The sequence below is a fragment of the Hyla sarda genome, chromosome 9 (genome assembly GCF_029499605.1).
Source record: "Hyla sarda isolate aHylSar1 chromosome 9, aHylSar1.hap1, whole genome shotgun sequence".
Classification (NCBI taxonomy): Eukaryota; Metazoa; Chordata; class Amphibia; order Anura; family Hylidae; genus Hyla; species Hyla sarda.
Genome location: NC_079197.1, coordinates 67,520,922 through 67,539,917, shown reverse-complemented (window position 1 = coordinate 67,539,917; position 18,996 = coordinate 67,520,922). Strand labels below are relative to the sequence as shown.

Here is an 18,996-nt window from a genome sequence, read left to right as displayed (position 1 = left end):
CAGCAGTGGTGGGACTCCGGCTGTTATTGACAGCTGAGTCCCGCCGGCGATCTCCTGCGCTGCCCGCGGCAGAGCAGGAGATCGCTTGGACGAATACATACGTCCATTTGCGCGAACGTGTAGTTCGCCTGGACGTATGCATACGTTCAATAGCGGGAAGGGGTTAATGGGCAGATGTGCTGCGGCCCAGGGACACAGCGGACTCCCGCCAGGCCTCCTCGACATTCCTATCCCCCAAAAAGTTGGTGTTTTTGTAAAATCGAGTCAAGAACAGTTTCTATGAAGGTCTGCCATTTGTATATACACTTTGGCTGTGCTGTCAGTCTTATTTACAGAAAACATGTGACAGCTGCCCTATAATATACTGTATTATAGAAGAGATTTATCAAAACCTGTGCAGAGAAAGAGCGGTGCAGTTGTCCATAGCAACCAATCAGATAGTTTTGCAGAGGGCTTTTCCTCTGCAAAGGTTTTAATAAATCTCCCCCTATATGCCCCCACCTGAGCTCGATATGGCAGAACCCATCCCCAATCACCCAGCACCCATCACCAATCACCCAGCACCTATCACCAATCACCCAGCACCCATCACTCATCCCCAATCACCCAGCACCAATCACCCATCCCCAATCACCCAGCACCCATCACCAATCACCCAGCACCCATCACCAATCATCCAGCGCCCATCCCCAATCACCCAGCACCCATCCCCAATCACCCACCTTATGCAAGAATCTCCACACAGCTCTGGTTCTTAGGCTGCTTTCACACTATAATATTCATCCGTTTTAAAGATCCGTTTGATGTTCCGTTATGAAAACCCTGAAAATCGGCCATTAAACGTCCGTTAGAAAATCCCATTATAGTCTATGGGATTTTTACATTATCCGTTTTAATCCGTTATAGTCAATTATTAATAACGGACTTTATTTTGTGACGGAAGATAGTAACGGAAGAAATAGTGCATGCACTATTTCTTCCGTTCATTCTCCCGTCACAAAATAACGGCCGTTATTAATAAAGGACTATAACGGATTAAAACGGATAATGTAAAAATCCCATAGACTATAATGGGATTTGCTAATGGACGTTTAATGGCCGATTTTCAGGGTTTTCATAATGGAACATCAAACGGATCTTTAAAACTGATTAATTTTATAGTGTGAAAGCAGCCTAAGAACCAGAGCTGTGTGGAGATTCTTGCATAAGGTGGGTGATTGGGGATGGGTGCTGGGTGATTGGGGATGGGCGCTGGGTGATTGGTGATGGGTGCTGGGTGCCTTACACTGAAGAAATGGGCACCACACTAATATATGCTTACATTCTACAATATACTAGAGTTGGCAAAAAAAAAGAATTATAAATATACAAAAACGGCCAGGCATAGCACAGCATACAGGATGGAGTCAGGGAAGCTCCGCCTCCATTGCGCACAAGACTGACTTCGCATAATAGCAATATGGGGCAATACCTAGAAAATTGAAAGGCCAATTTTTGTATACATGCACTGTAACCTAGTGTATTGGGTTTAGTGCGATTAAACAGCCTGTCAGTTTCCCTTTAATTATATACCGTACCCACCTTAATTCCCTATATACTGTGCCACCATTCATCTATTAATTCCCTATATACTGTGCCACCATTAATGAACTATATACTGTGCCACCATTTAACCCCTTAAGGACTCGTTTTTTCCTCCTTACCTTTTAAAAATCATAACCCTTTCAATTTTCCACCTAAAAATCCATATTATGGCTTATTTTTTGCGTCACCAATTCTACTTTGCAGTGACATTAGTCATTTTACCCAAAAATGCACGGCGAAACGGAAAAAAAAATCATTGTGCGACAAAATAAAAAAAAACGCCATTTTGTAACTTTTGGGGGCTTCCGTTTCTACGCAGTGCATATTTCGGCAAAAATTACACCTTATCATTATTCTGTAGGTCCATACGGTTAAAATGATACCCTACTTATATAGGTTTGATTTTGTCGCACTTCTGGAAAAAATCATAACTACATGCAGGAAAATTTATACGTTTAAAAATGTCATCTTCTGACCCCTATAACTTTTATATTTTTCCACGTACAGGGCGGTATGAGGACTCATTTTTTGCGCCGTGATCTGAAGTTTTTATATGTATGATTTTTGTTTTGATTGGACTTTTTGATCACTTTTTATTCATTTTTTTAATGGTATAAAAAGTGACCAAAATACGCTTATTTGGACTTTGGAATTTTTTTGCGCGTACGCCATTGACCGTGCGGTTTAATTAATGATATATTTTTATAGTTCGGACATTTACGCACGCGGCGTTTTTTTACACTGTTTTATTTTTTTTTATGGGAAAAGGGGGGTGATTCAAACTTTTATTAGGGAAGGGGTTAAATGACCTTTATTAACACTTTTTTTTTACATTTTTTTTGCAGTGTTATAGGTCCCATAGGGACCTATAACACTGCACACACTGATCTCCTATGCTGATCACTGGCGTGTATTAACACGCCTGTGATCAGCATTATCGGCGCTTGACTGCTCCTGCCTGGATCTCAGGCACGGAGCAGTCATTCGTCGATCGGACACCGAGGAGGAAGGTAAGGGCCCTCCCGGTGTCCGGTCAGCTGTTCGGGACGCCGCGATTTCACCGCGGCGGTCCCGAACAGCCCGACTGAGCAGCCGGGTCACTTTCAGTTTAACTTTAGAAGCGGCGGTCAGCTTTGACCGCCGCTTCTAAAGGGTTAATACCGCACATCGCCGCGATCGTCGATGTGTGGTATTAGCCGCGGGTCCCGGCCGTTGATGAGCGCCGGGACCGACGCGATATGATGCAGGATCGCGGCGCGATCCCGCTTCATATCGCGGGAGCCGGCGCAGGACGTAAATATACGTCCTGCGTCATTAAGGGGTTAATGAACTATATACTGTGCCACTAATATTTAAATATACTGTGCAACAACTAAGGGTGCGTTCACACGTGCGTATTTTCTGCTGCAGATCTGCTTTAGCAGATTTCTCTTCCCATTGTCAATGCAGTAAAAATAGGCACATGTGAATGCACCCTAAGGATCTATACACAGTGCCAGCATACATATAAAATATAATGTTCCAATATAATGAAATATATACTGTGCTTCCATAAATTCCCTATATACTGTGCTTTCATTTACGTGCTTACATTCCTCCTATAATTCCCTAATAATGTGCTTCATACAATAAATACAAGCACATAACATAAAGGCACATACAGTACATAGGTAATATACACACATACAAAGAGACACTGACACATACATACAGGTACAAATATTCATTAAGAAACATAAATACACAGACACACATATAACATGGAATATATACTAAAATATATAGCCAATAAGCACATCATACATACAGGTACACGCATACAATCACTTACAGATATATACACACATACATAGATTCACTTGCTCATATATATACACATATACATAGATTCACTTGCTCATATATATATATATATATATATATATATATATATACACACACACATACATACATACATACACACACACATACATACATAGATTCACTTGCTCACATATATAGGCGAATACATAGAGATAGACACACACACAAACACACATATATACACCTCACACTGACATACAGTCACTCAATATATACACAGTCACTTACACTATGGCCCCAGCCATCCCTCTCTGCACAGGCACATACATAGAGATATACACACACACACACACACACACACACACATATGTATACATACATACACACACTGGCATACAATCACTCACATATATTTACAGTTACTTACAGTAAGGGCTGCATAGACTGAAGTTTGTGGCCGGACATGCTGTGGCGGGGCTTCTCTCTGCCTCCTCTGCTCCTGTCTCCTCCGTGTGGAGAGAAGCAGAGAAATGGCAGATAATGACAGGGTAAGTGGCGCCCCCTTGCTGCAGGGAGGGCACAGCACCCTCCATTAAACCACATACAAATCTCCCCAGCTCCTTTTGTGAGGGCACTAGAGGGGCAGGTGAGGAAAAGGGCAGGGGCTCCAGCCCCCTTTTACCTCTATGTGTGCACGTCCCTGCTCGAATATGTAGTTTTGCAACAGCTGGAGGGCTACAGTTAGAGACCACTATACAGTGATCTCTAAACTGTATTCCTCCAGATCTTGCAAAACTACAACTCCTAGCATGCCCAAACAGCTGTTTGCTGTCTGGGCATACTGGGATTTCTAGTTTTGCAACAGCTGGAGGACCACAGTTTGGAGATCACTTTGCAGTGTTCTCTAAAACTGTAGCCCTCCAGATGTTGCAAAACTGCAAATCCCAGCATGCCCAAACAGCTGTCTCAGCATGCTGGGAGTTGTAGTTGCGTACCTCCAGCTATTGCATAACTACATCTCCCAGTATGCCCTTCGGCAATCAGTACATGCTGGGAGTTGTAGTTTTGCAACAGCTGGAGGCACACTGGTTGGAAAATACTGAGTTAGGTAACAGAACCTAACTGAAGGGTTTCCAACCAGTGTGCCTCCAGCTGTTCCAAAAGTACAACTCCCAGCATGCACGGTCTGTCAGTACATGCTGGGAGTTGTAGTTTTGAAACAGCTGGAGGTTTGCCCCCCCCCCCACACACAGGCAGGTTTACAGTTAAATGGGCACTGTCACCAACTTATGTACTACAACATATCTCTAATATACTTTTATTTATTTATTTTTTAATTAAAATTGTTTAATTTTCATTTGAAAACCGGCCACTAGGGGTCTCCCTCCTAGTGGCCGGCTGCAGCCTGGCGTGACGTCACGCCTGAAAAAGGACCGATGCGGCTGGGGTCCTTTTTCATTCAGCCTGCGCTCGCTCCCTGCCTGTCAATCAGACAGGCAGGGAGCGAGCGCATTGGCTCCCCGGCCACTGGCTGTGAGGCCACTCCTCCCGCACATCGCCGCCGCCTCCGCCTCGTCGCCGCCGCTGTCCCTGCACGCCCGCTGCCGGACTCTGCAGTAAGTGTAATTGGCCGGGGGGGGGGGGGTTGAGATGGAGGGAACGGGGTATGGCGCAGGGGGGGGGGAGGGTAGACGGGCTAGCACCGCATGTACCTAATAGTTTATCTACACAGGGTGCCTCCAGCTGTTTCAATACTACAACTCCCAGCATGCCCTGACAGCCAATAGATGTCAGGGCAAGCTGGGAGTTGTAGTGATGAAACAGCTGGAGGCACCCTGTGTAGATGAACTAAGGGCGGAAGTCCCCCCCAGCAGGCATCAGTGACATGGTGCCTGCTGGGGAAGTCTGCCTGGTAGTGAGCACACTGCCAGGCAGACAAAAAGCATTTTTAATATAGTAAAAATTAAAAGCAGGGAGGGGGTTAGGGATAGATTGGCAATAGGCAGGGACAGAAAAAATAGGATGGTGGGAGCTACCCTTTAAGTTTCCTGCTTCAAGTTTGGGCTGCGGCAAATATTTCGCCGCAGCGCAAACTCCTAGCGGGAAACTCATCGTAACACGCCAGTGCGAATGTACCCTAAGAACACTACACTACACTACACTAACACATAATAAAGGGTAAAACACTACATATACACCCCCTTACACTGTCCCAACAATAAAAATGAAAAACGTATTGTATGGCAGTGTTTCCAAAACAGAGCCTCCAGCTGTTGCAAAACAACAACTCCCAGCATTTCCGGACAGCCACTGAGTGTCCAGGCATGCTGGGAATTTAGCAACAGCTGGAGGCACTCTGTTTGGGAATCACTGGCGTAGAATACCCCTATGTCCACCCCTATGCAATCCCCATGAAGTCCTCAAATGCGCATGGAGCTCTCTCACTTCGGAGCCCTGTCGTATTTCAAGGTAACAGTTTAGGGCCACATATGGGGTATTTCTGTACTCGGCAGAAATTGCACTACAAATTTTGGGGGGCTTTTCTCCTTTTACCCCTTATGAAAAGGAAAAGTTGGGGGCTACACAAGCTTGTTAGTGTAAAAAAATAAAAATGTTTACACTAACATGCTGGTGTTGCATACTTTTTATTTTCACAAGCGGTAAAAGGAAAAAAAAGACCCCTAAAAAATTTGTAACATAATTTCTCCTGAATACGGAAATACCCCACATGTGGGCGTAAAATGCTCGGCGGGCGCACAACAAGGCTCAGGAGTGAGAGCGCACCATGTACATTTGAGGCCTAAATTGGTGATTTGCACAGGGGTGACTGATTTTACAGCGGTTCTGACATAAACGCAAAAAAAGAAATACCCACATGTGACCCCATTTTGGAAACTACATCCCTCATGTAATTTTGTATACTTAATGAACAAAAAGAGCTTATACCAATATTCAGAGTGTAATTAAATCATAAACTTTATTTACTTTCCATTAAAAACATATATAACGCATAATATGAGTCTTTCTTAACAACTTTCAATACAAAAGTGCATGGAGGGGAAGGTACCGGTTGCTGGACCATACGTAATGTACTTAATAAATATCTTGCAGGCATGTAATAGGTTAATCGGAAAAACTTCATATAATAGTCTATTTGGAAATGGAATACAGGTAACTCCTCATAGAGACCCAAAAAAACATCAATACTGTATATTGCTCTATCACAATTGCATATGCATAAATACAGCCTTACGCTCACCCATTATGTCACTGTCCTGCTCCGGCACGTACCCCGACCTCAACGCACGTTTCGCTATCTTTTTCAAGAGGCCATGCTAGTTATGTCTCCTCCTAGGGTTTTTATGCTGACACTTGTGCATCTCGCCAGGTGTGGATCATTTGCACACGCCCTGAGTGCTTCCGGGTGCGACTTCTCATCATATCTCCTTGCCATTTCGCTCAATGCGTATGTCCGGGGCCAGCGTATTCCGGACATGCGCATCGCGAGTTTTCGGCACTTCAACATGACCTGTCAATCATCTGCATCCACCGCATGCGCACTATCCATTCTGACATAAATGCAAAAAAAGAAATACCCACATGTGACCCCATTTTGGAAACTACACCCCTCATGTAATGTAATAAGGGGTACAGTGAACATTTACGCCCCACAGGTGTCAGACAGATTTTTGGAACAGTGGTCCGTGAAAAAGAAAAATGTAATCTGTCAAAAGCCAGTAGGGTGTAAATACTCACTGCACCCCTTATTAAATTCTGTGAGGGGTGTAGTTTCCGAAATGGGGTCACATGTGGGGGGTCCACTGTTCTGGCACCACGGCGGGCTTTGTAAACGCACATGGCAAAAAAATGTTTTCCCAAAAGCTCAATGGCGCTCCTTTTTCTTCTGAGCATTGTAGTGCGCCAGCAGAGCACTTGACGTCCACACATGGAGTATTTCCATACTCAGAAGAGATGGGGTTACACATTTTGGGGTGAATTTTGTCCGATTACCCCCTGTAAAAATTTTAAATTTGAGGGAAAACTAGCATTTTAGTGGAAAAAAAAAATTATTTACACATCCAATTTTAACGAAAAGTTGTCAAACACCTGTGGGGTGTTAAGGCTTACTGGACCCCTTGTTACGTGCCTTGAGGGGTGTAGTTTCCAAAATAGTATGCCATGTGTTTTTTTTTTTTGCTGTCCTGGCACCATAGTGGCTTCCTAAATAGGATATGCCCCCCAAAAAACATTTCAGCAAAATTTGATTTTCAAAAGCCAAATGTGACTCCTTCTCTTCTGAGCATTGTAGTTCGCCCGCAAAGCATTTTACGTCCTAACATGGGGTTACAAATTTTGGGGGCCATTTTGTCCTATTATCCCTTGCAAAAAAATGTATTTGAGGGAAAACAAGCATTTTAGTGAAAAAAAAAAGAAAATCATTTACACATCCAACTTTAACGAAAAGTCGTCAAACACCTGTGGGGTGTAGCTTCCAAAATAGTATGCCATGTGTTTTTTTTTTTTTGCTGTTCTGGCACCACAGGGACTTCCTAAATGTGGCATGCCCCCCAAAAACCATTTCAGAAAAACTCACTCTCCAAAATCCCACTGTCGCTCCTTCCCTTCTGAGCCCTCTACTGTGCCCGCCGAAACCTTGACATACACATATGAGGTATTTCCTTACTCCAGAGGAATTGGGTTACACATTTTAGGAAGATTTCTCTCCTTTTACCCCTTGTAAAAATTCAATAACTGGGTCTACAAGAACATGCGAGTGTAAAAATTAAGATTTTGAATTTTCTCCTTCAATTTGCTGCTATTCCTGTGAAACACCTAAAGGGTTAACAAACCTTTTGAATGTCATTTTGAATACTTTGAGGGGTGCAGTTTTTATAATGGGGTCATTTGAGGGGTATTTCTAATATGAAGACCCTTCAAATCCACTTCAAAACAGAACTGGTCCCTGAAAAATTTCGAATTTGAAAATTTTGTGGAAAATTACTGCTATACTTTGAAGCCCTCTGATGTCTTCCAAAAGTAAAAACATGTCAACTTTATGATGCAAACATAAAGTAGACATATTATATATGTGAATCAATATATAATTTATTTGGAATATTCATTTTCCTTATAGGCAGAGAGCTTCAAAGTAAAAAAAAATGCAGAATTTTCAATTTTTTCATCAAATTTTGAAATTTTTCACCAAGAAATAATGCAAGTATTGACAAAATTTTACCACTAACATAAAGTAGAATATGCCACGAAAAAACAATCTCGGAATCAGAATGAAAGGTAAAAGCATCCCAGAGTTATTAATGTTTAAAGTGACAGTGGTCAGATGTGCAAAAAATGGCCGGGTCCTACAGTGAAAATTGGCTGGGTCCTTAAGGGGTTAAATCTATTAAAGTGGGACACTCCTCTTCTGAACATCTCTGACTGTCATTGTAATCTTTTTGTCAGAGATTTCAAACCAAATTTGGTTCTCTCTCAACTGGTAATTGATCCATGGAAATCTGTATTTTCAAAAAATAACAATATTAATATAAACATGTTCAACTTCCCTACATATTTTTTTCTATTACATTTTAAACATATTTATGTTGATAATTTTAAAAGTAAATGGGAAAGTTGCTAATTACACAAGGTGAGAGAAAAGTAAAAAGAGGTAGGGGCGCTCTCTCGTGTAGTTGAAACTTGATTAGGAACCACTACACTCAAGGTAATGTGATGCCCCACTGAGGTTATCAGCAGTGGCAGCACCTTACCTGGGGAATGGGTGAAGTGGAAGGTGGTAGCGACAGTTATGCAGCTCGAAACCCCTATCCGTATCTGCAAAGGGTACGGAAACAATGGAAACAGTGGAAGGAAAGGAAAAGGGGAGTTGTGGACGAGAGCTACTGTTTTGAAAAAAGAATTCAGGACGCCACAGTAGCACAGGACAGTTTATTATTGTTCAGAGCGATAGGACAACGCGTTACGGCACCAGCAAGTGCCTTCTTCAGGTCCACAAAACAATTACTAAAAAGATGAAAAATGGATATAAAGGTCATTTCACATAGAGTGGAGGCATTTAAAATAGGATGTTGGTGGTAAAGATTATATATATATACACACACATATATATATATATATATATATATATATATACATATACACATGTGGGATAGGGGAATCCAAAAAGATATAAAAAGTACATATCTAAGATCACAAATGAAAATTTGAATAAAAATGTATGCTGCAGGGGAAGGGGATGTTACATTAGTAATAAAATAATGAGCACATACTGCAGAAAAAAGTGTAACTGCATCCATTATGAGTATATATACAACATGGGATGTCTAAAAGTGTATTATAGGAAACTAGATATATCCATCATAGTTCCTTTTTAGGATGTGTATCCCAATATGGAGTGGGGAGAGTGTGGCTGAGTGCCTGGGTGGTATGGTTTAAGTTATGTGTGGTCTGGATGAATATCCATAACTAATAAATGTCCCCATCTGATAAAGGAGGTTAGGTGTGTTTTGATATATGTCCACAATTGATAAATGTCCACATGTTACTCTCTGGCATGAGGGCCTTTTTCATTAGATGTGGACATGTATCAATTGTGGACATATATCGAAACCACACCTAACCTCCTTTATCAGACGGGGACATTTATTAGTTATGGATATTCATCCAGACCACACAGAACTTAAACCATACCACCCAGGCACTCAGCCACACTCTCCCCACTCCATATTGGGATACACATCCTAAAAAGGAACTATGATGGATATATCTAGTTTCCTATAATACACTTTTAGACATCTCCTGTTGTATATATACTCATGATGGATGCAGTTACACTTTTTTCTGCAGTAAGTGCTCATTATTTTATTACTAATGTAACATCCCCTTCCCCTGCAGCATACATTTTTATTCAAATTTTTATTTGTGATCTTAGATATGTATATATATATATATATATGTATATATATATATATTACCACCAACATCCTACCTATTTTAAATGCCTCCACTCTATGTGAAATGACCTTTATATCCATTTTTCATCTTTTTAGTAATTGTTTAGTAACCTGAAGAAGGCACATGCTGGTGCCGAAACGCGTTGTCCTATCGCTCTGAACCATAATAAACTGTCCTGTGCTACAGTGGCATCCTGAATTCTTTTTTCAAAACAGTAGCGCTCGTCCACAACCCCACTTTTCCTTTCTTTCCACTGCTTAATTACACAAGGAACACTATGTTAAAAGTTTAATTTGGTGACAGGAACTCCAGATTTTCTTTAATAGAAGTAATTTACAAATCTGTTTAACTTTCTAGCAGTTGAATTGAAAAAAAAAAAGTTTTTTAGTAACATTGAGCATGAGACTTCTCTCCTTTAAGGATGAAGATAGCATGTATTGTTGAAAATCAGATGAATCAACTTACCAGGGCATTTTTAATATGTTTAAATTTTTTTTCTTGGGTACACATTAACTATTAACCATGACATTACACTAGGAATATCATCCCAGTTCTATGACCTTATCCTTGTTTTGTGACCTCACTATGCACATTATTTTCACACTGTGCATAAGAACTCTTTTCTGAGACCACATTAACTTTATTATCCATGTAATTGTATTGTTCTCAGATTGTAGTGGTCCTTATAGAGAGCCAGAACCAGGGATTAACCCCTTAATGACCACGGACGAGTATAGACGTCCAGGTTGGCGGCCGATCCGGCACATGGATGTCTATACTCGTCCATGCTTCTCATGGGTGCTGCCCAGTGCACCCACGAGATCGCGGCGGGGACTCGGCTGTAACACACAGTCGGGACCCTGCAGCACTGCCAGGAACAAAGTAAACTTCGGTCCCGGCAGTTTAACCCTTACAGCCGCGGTTGGAAGTGACCGCGGGCTGTAAGTGTTATGACAGAGGGAGCTCCCTCTGTCACCCCTGCAGCACCCCGCAGCGCGATCGCGGGGTGCTGTGTGTAACCCCCAGCGGGCGGGGACCTGCGTTACTGCCGGGACAGAAGAAAACTTCGGTCCCGGCAGTTTAACCCTTACCGCCGTGGTCGGAAGCGACCGTGAGCTATAAGGAGTTTTGACAGAGGGAGGGGGCTCCCTCTGTCTCTCTCCTGTAGCACCCCGCAACTATGGCGGGGTGCTGCTGCTTACCTGGGCAGCCGGGGGTCTTTACTAGGACCCCCAGGTCTTCCCCGGTTATTGCCTGTGAGGATGTGCCAGAGGCAAGTCCTCATATGCTGCCTGCTAGTGTAAAACTAGCAGCCAGCATATATCTGCAATGCTTTGGAATACTAAGTATTTCAAAACATTAAAAAAAGTGAAAAAAATATAAAATAAATAAAAGTGTAACAACAATAAGTATTAAAAAAAGTGTCAAAAAATAAAATAAAAATGCATTTATTAAATAAATATAATGAAAAATAAAAATGTATGTGTAGGATCACACGGCGCACATCCGCAGCATATTACGTGCTGCGGATGCCCGCCAACAGTCACAATAATGAGCTCCCTGCTGCGGCTGGGTAGCTTTGTGTCTACTAATAGCATGGGATTTCCCGCGGGAAGTCATGAGCGGACACACTGAGCTACCTAGCCACAGCAGTGATCTCACCCTTGTGACTGCTGGGGGGCATCCGCGGTGTGAAATATGCTGCGGATGCTCTCTATGTGACCCTACACTGCGTCCCATTCATACTGTGTTTCCGCAGTGTTAGAGGTATCCATCAGCTTCATGTCAAAAAGAGTGATGCTGACGTATACTGTAGCAGCTCCATTCATTTCTGAATGAAACAGTACAGTATACATTGGATCCCTTTTTTGACATGACAACGGACACCTATACTGCAGAAACACAGTATGAATGGGGACTATTCATATAATGATGCCCTGAAAGCCAAAGGGGGCTCCTCTCTTTTGGGGTCCTACCACGTGGCCAAGGAACCAAATATGGCCTAAACGGGGGTATTTCCAAACACGGGCCGAGCAGCTTAATAAAATACAGGGTGCATTTCTTGCAATATCAGAAGTGATGTACAAAAAATATGTCCCACAAATGATGCATTTGTGAAAAATTGCAAATTTCGCATTTTTAACACTGACTTTGTAATAATTCCTGCCAAAACTATGGTGCTAAAATACTCACTGTACCCCCTAGCGAATACCTTGAGGGGTCTAGTTTTTCAAATGGGGTCATTTGGGGGGTGTTCCTATGTTCTACTACCTTCAAATTTCTGCAAACCTTGCATAGCACATAAAAAAAAAGATGTACTTCTCATATTTTCAAAATTTTCTAAATTTCAAGTTAAATTGTTAGGCTTCTAATTAATTTAAAATGTGAATTAAAAACAAAAAAAAATGCTGTCAAAATAAAACTATTTGGTCAGGAAGTATAAATATATGCAACCAATTAGTGTTAAAATAGCAAAAAATCTTAATTTTTTCAAAAACTTCAGGATTTTTTGCATTGTAAAAAAAAAAAAATACAAATGATATCGGCTTACTTTTACTATGTACATGAAGGACAACTTGTGACAAAAAAATCAATGTCAGAATTATCGTGATTGGCAAAACGTTACCAGAGTTATTCTCTAATAAAGACAGACATCCCCGATGTGAAAAAACAGGCCTGGTCTTTCAGGGGCGTACAAGTTTATTTGTATTGGTCCTTAAGGGGTTAAAGGGGTACTCCGGTGAAAAACTTTTTATTTTTTTAAATCAACTGGTGCCAGAAAGTTAAACAGATTTGTAAATTACTTCAATAAAAAAATCTTAATCCTTCCTGTACTTATTAGCTGCTAAATACTACAGCGGAAATTCTTTTCTTTTTGAAACACAGAGCTGTCTGCTGACATCATGAGCACAGTGCTCTCTGCTGACATCTCTGTCCATTTTAGGAACTATCCAGAACAGCATATGTTTGCTATGGGGATTTCCTTTTACTCTGGACAGTTCCTAAAATGGACAGAGATGTCAGCAGAGAGCACTGTGCTCATGATGTCAGCAGACAGCTCTGTGTTTCAAACGGAAAAGAATTTCCACTGCAGTATTCAGTAGCTAATAAGTACAGGAAGGATTAAGATTTTTTAATAGAAGTAATTTACAAATCTGTTTAACTTTCTGGCACCAGTTGATTTAAAAAAAAAAAAAAAAAAAAATGTTTTTCACCGGAGTACCCCTTTAAGTCCTGCAGGAATGCATGGGGACAGCATTTCTGTACTTTTTCCACATCAGGGAATCAGTTCCTATTCCATCCTAGGACTGCCCTGACATCTCACATTTAACTGTAAACATGTTCTAAAGGCATGTTTACAGTTAAATCCTGCACTCAGTTGAAAGTTTGACAGAGCATTCAGCCAGTCTTGCAGCTGCCGGCAGTTGAGTGTCTCTTCCTTTCTGCTCGCTCCGGCAAAGATGAATGATGTTATGGTGTGCCAGTAATGCAGAAAGATTACTGTAGATGCCATGCTGTGGACTGATTTTCTAACCACAGAACCTCTGGCCATAACCCAGATAGGATTGTCCTTACAACACACATTCTAGTCATAATCCTCCCCAAAATACAGTAAAATCAAGTATACTTGTGTTTATTACTTACATTGTCTTCTTTGGTTCCTCCCCAGAAGTTAATACCTCCAGCATAGCTAGGGATATTTAGAACTGCAATGCCTTGAAGACTGGGCAAGGATATGGTTACCCCATCACACTAAAACAGCAAAACATGCATTGGTATTTTATATTTCAACAAAAGTTATTAGAATTCAAAATACTGAGATCAAATATTTTTGACATTTTTAAGACTGCATAAACATGCAAACCAAGAGTCAAAGTTTGAATTCTATATCAAACCTATCTCTAAAGGAGGGGTTGGATGCCACTGTCTATTGATATTAAATTAAACTAAGGCTTTCTTTACATGGAAGCATAGTTTGTATCGCTGAAAAATGACATCTATCCAATGAATCCTATTATATGTAGTGTTTATTCAGAGGGAGTCAAAAAGAACCCAAGAATAGTATAATAGGGACCACTGCATCTGGCAGAGGGTTCCATAGTTTCTTTGCTTTTACATTAAAAAATCTCTTTCTGTGTTGGTGTAGAAACTTATTTTTCTTCAGACTTAGAAAACACAAATAAACTATCCGTTAAAGCGGTACTCCGGTGGAAAACAATTTTTTTTTTTTTTTAAAACAACTGGTTCCAGAAATTTACAGATTTGTAAATGAATTCTATTAAAAAATCTTAATCCTTCCAGTACTTATCAAATGCTGTATGTTCAAGTTCTTTTGTTTTTGAATTCCTTTTCTGTTTGACCACAGTGCTCTCTGCTGACACCTCTGTTCATGTCAGGAACAGTCCAGAGCAGGACAGGTTTGCTATGGGGATTTGCTCCTGCTCTAGACAGTTTCTGATATGGACAGAGGTGTCAGCAGAGAGCATTGTGGTCAGAAGGAAAAGAAATGCAAAAAGAAAAGAACTTCATGTGGAGAATACAGCAGCTGATAAGTACTGGAAGGAATATGAATTTTAAATAGAAGTAATTTACAAATCTGTTTAACTTTCTGGCACCAGTGGATTTACAAAAAATTTTTTCCTCCGGAGTATCCCTTTAAATCTATTAAAGTGGGACACTCCTCTTCTGAACATCTCTGACTGGCATTGTAATTTTTTGTCAGAGATTCCAAACCAAATTTGGTTCTCTCTCAACTGGTAATTGATGTATGGAAATCTTCATTTTCCAAAAATAACAATATTAATATAAACATGTTCAACTTTCCTACATATTTCATGGAGCATGTTATCCCTGATCTATCCCTGAAATCTTTAACCCCTTAAGGACGCAGGGTTCTCACGTTTTTGCTTCAACTAAGTACTGTGTAAAGGGTCTGAATACTTTAGTGCAATATTTTAGCTTTTCCTTTTTAATATATTACAAATATTTCTAGTATTCTCTTTTACTTGTCATTATGGGTTTTTGGTGCTCAAAGATTGGGGGAAACGTATTTAAAAAAAAAAAATTCATAAGGCAGCAGCATAACATAATGTGAAAAAGAAAAGGCTCTAAAGACTGTCCGAATGCATTATACATATTTGATAGAGTTGTTCCTATATATTGCAAAACCAAACAAGATCAGAGAGCTCATGGCTGTTGTCAAGGGTTGGCAATCTGACTGGTGATATAATTCTAGGGAGAGACAGATTTCTTTTTTATCTTTTTTGACCACCATTGACAATTTAAATACATACTTTCCACATATGGTGGGATTGTTACATAGTTACATAGTTAGTACAGTTGAAAAAAGACACATGTCCATCAAGTTCAACCCAGGAGGTGAAGGGAAGGGGTATGGGTCACCTAATACTATCACTTTGGAAACAACTGGAATAACTTTTAACCAATTTTAGCAAATGTTAAGTTGTCTTTTATTCCCCCTTTGAGTTGGGCATACTTTCAATAGCTGTTAGTCGTACATTTGTTTTTCCCATACACATGAACATTTTGCACAGTTATTCACATGTTGTAGACACAAAGAAGGGTTATGCTGCTTCCAGAAAGCTTTGGCAACTGCCTATCTCTCTAAGAACAAGAAGATCAGAAGTTAAAATCCAGCATGGCTTACCCTTCTCTCTCCTGATATCCTCTGTCAGGGTAGATCCACCCTTCCCCAAACCCCTCCCCCTCAGAAAAACAAAAACAAACAAAAAAAGAGGTACAGTTTAGCCCTGCCACAAATCATAAAATATAGTTATGTTCAAGGCCTTCAAGTGCGTATGGAACGTATACCTACCTAAACTAAGCTGTTACTGACAATGTGAGTGAAACATATCACTACTTCACCTAACCTGCATCCAAGGATGCACGTGACATATGCCTACCTCCCCAAATCCACGGCTAGATGTGTGCCAAGGCTGCCATCGGGGGTACACCTTAAGAGGGCAAAACCAGCATAGGAAAATAGTATATTATTTACCCTTAATGTAAGACAAGGGCATCAGCTGCTGTACCAAGCACACAGACCATGGCCCACACAAACAGCGCTCTGATGTCACCCCCTGCCATTACTCTTAACTCGCCAAATGCCACTGCTACCCCCTAAACACGTGCATATCCACTGTATAACCCTGTGAGATAGACTGATAAAACAGGTTCCCCACACCACTAGACATCTTGGACAACCTCTCTTAAACAACTATTGTACGCTGCTTTTATATTAAAGGGGGCAAACTCGACAAGCTGTAGGAAAGGAAAAGACCACGGCATCTTCTCCTCATGGAGGGCTTTTGCCCCTAGGCTCTCCCCTTTAGTTTCCCCACTCCTACCTGCAGGTCTCATTCCTGTGGTTGTGAAATGTGAATCCTCTATCTTCTTCCACATGGGGTCGCAACTGAATCACATTTCTGTGGCTTCTTTGTTGGAACAAAAATGAGTGCCTAGACAGGAGGAATTGAGATTACTTGTCCCACCCATGCGCCTCTACTTTCTTCATGTCACTCCTTTTGAGGTTTGTTGCTCAGAGTTTCCTAAACTCTACCACCCTTTTTGTGACCTCACAAACTTTGAGTTGGCCTTAGTGTCCTCTCCCCCCAGCATCTGCAGTAGGTTACAACTTATGAAACATCCCACCAGCCGTACACCCATGGGGCCACCGGGGTTCATATTCTCTTGGGTGATGGAACTCAATGTCCAATTTTCCAAACCTGAGATAGAACACATGTTGCAGAATTTGCACGGGTTCTCCAGCTGCATGAGACTCCAGATGGTATAGAACGCCTGAATTTCTATTTACACATAGCCTCTCGCTTACTAACAAATGCTGGAGATGTGGCTCACAGGTGGGAACACATCTACACATTTGGTGGTCCTGCACTGAAATACAGGCTTACTGGTCTGAGATTTAGTCAACTATTTGGCAAATTCTAACTTCCTTCCTTGCATGAGGAGACCATATAGTGGCTGAATGAAACAGTGTGGAGGTGGCGGTAGCATGATGAGACCATATGGTGGCTGAATAAGACAGCCTGGAGGTGGCAGCAGCAGCATAAGGAGTCCTGAAAGTGACCCGGTGACAGAGTGGTGCTGTGGGTGGCTATACCAGTACCGGATGACGAAGGTGGATGAAAAAAGGTCTGATGCGGAGGAATGTTTGTAACTGGGGAGCAGCGCCTTAAATCTGTTTAAGCTATACTTATTTGTGAAGTGTTGGTGTGGCACCCTGGTAAATCTAGTGGGTGGAAATCCTGGGTGATCCATGCCTGATTCATCTTCACAAAGGTCAGTCTCTCCACATTTTTCATGGACAGACGAGTTCTCCTTGGGGTGACGATGGCCCCCTGCCGCACTAAACACCCACTCTGATGGCACACTACTGGCCGGGCAGGACAGCTTTTCCAGGACAGACTTTGCTAGTTGTGGCCACAAATAAATTTTGGCTGCCCAGAAGTCAAGGTGTATTGGCATGGGCCTGTCAAGGTATGCCACCACTTGCTGGTTCAGGTCCTTCTCCAGGTCTACCTGCTGCTGATGAGTTGCTTCACTATACGGATGAAGAAAGGTACTCATCAGCAACTGTAGACTCAGGCAAACCATGTGATGAACAGCGTGACACCGCCGTGCCCTGCACACATGGGATGCTGAAGGGGCACTGAGACTTGTCTGTGCAGTGGAGGCTTAGGACACAGTGGGAGATGAGGAGGCAGAGTCGCACACTGTCACAAGATCAAAGGCCTAAAAGCTTGGAGGAGGAAGTGACGTGACCTGTGCAAGTTGGTGTTGTGGCTTTGCAGGAACCACATTCACCTAGTGGGCCACATTCACCTAGTGGCCCGTAAAGGTACTTTGTTAAACACCGACAGGCTCAAGGATTGGCCCACCCTCTCTTCCACAAAACTGCCTTCTTCAGAAAGAAATGACGTCTTGGGACTCTCTACCTCTGTTCGGCACAAGCCATCAGTTCTCTGAAAGGTGCAAAGTCCACCACTTGAAAAGGGAGGGACTACAGCATCATCAACTTGGACAGGAGCACATTCAGCTTCTGCGCAGTAGGATAAATGAGCGCATACTGTTGTCTCTTGGATATAGATATGCTGATGGATTGCTGGTGGAATGACTGACTCAAAGTAGGAGGAGCAAAAGCATCTGGAGCGACAAAAGGAGGGTATGACACATGCAGTAGCTGTTGACTGTCCTCTATTAGATCGTCCTCACTGAATAGTGGAGCTGAACCCACAGCATAAGATACTTCTGTAGGGGAGGGAACAGCAAAGGACAGAGGCAATGGGAGGACAGGGACTGCTCCCTGGCCATGCCAACTGAGGGTTGTGTCTGAGGAACCCACTGACTGTTGACTGGGGGTATCTAATGTCACCTGTGATGAAGTGGAAGACAGTGTTAACCAATCGATGATGGCAGATGGGTTACTGGTCGAGACACGACCCCTAGCTGATACCGGGAGATCAGGCCTCCCGCTGGGACTCCTGCTGCCACACGCCTCTGCTGCAACCTCTGCCTGCACCTGATGAATTTAGGCCTCTGCCACTCCTCTGTGCACATCCTGGCACTTCTCTGCCTGATATACCTAGTGCGTATATGAGG

The 18,996-nt window shown here is 42.1% G+C and overlaps 1 protein-coding gene across 10 annotated transcripts in view; it reads right to left on the bottom strand.

Moving 5' to 3' along the window:
• Positions 1-18,996, bottom strand: part of LOC130290823 (diacylglycerol kinase eta-like) — a 1,161,394-nt gene that overhangs the window by 205,923 nt on the left and 936,475 nt on the right. For all 10 annotated transcript variants that reach the window (XR_008847710.1, XM_056538928.1, XM_056538925.1 and 7 more), the window contains one exon: positions 14,002-14,109. Coding sequence is in view for 9 of the 10 variants with exons in the window: in XM_056538928.1 (XP_056394903.1) it covers positions 14,002-14,109 (108 nt within the window). In the remaining variant the exon portion in view is untranslated. The remainder of the gene's footprint in view (positions 1-14,001; positions 14,110-18,996) is intronic.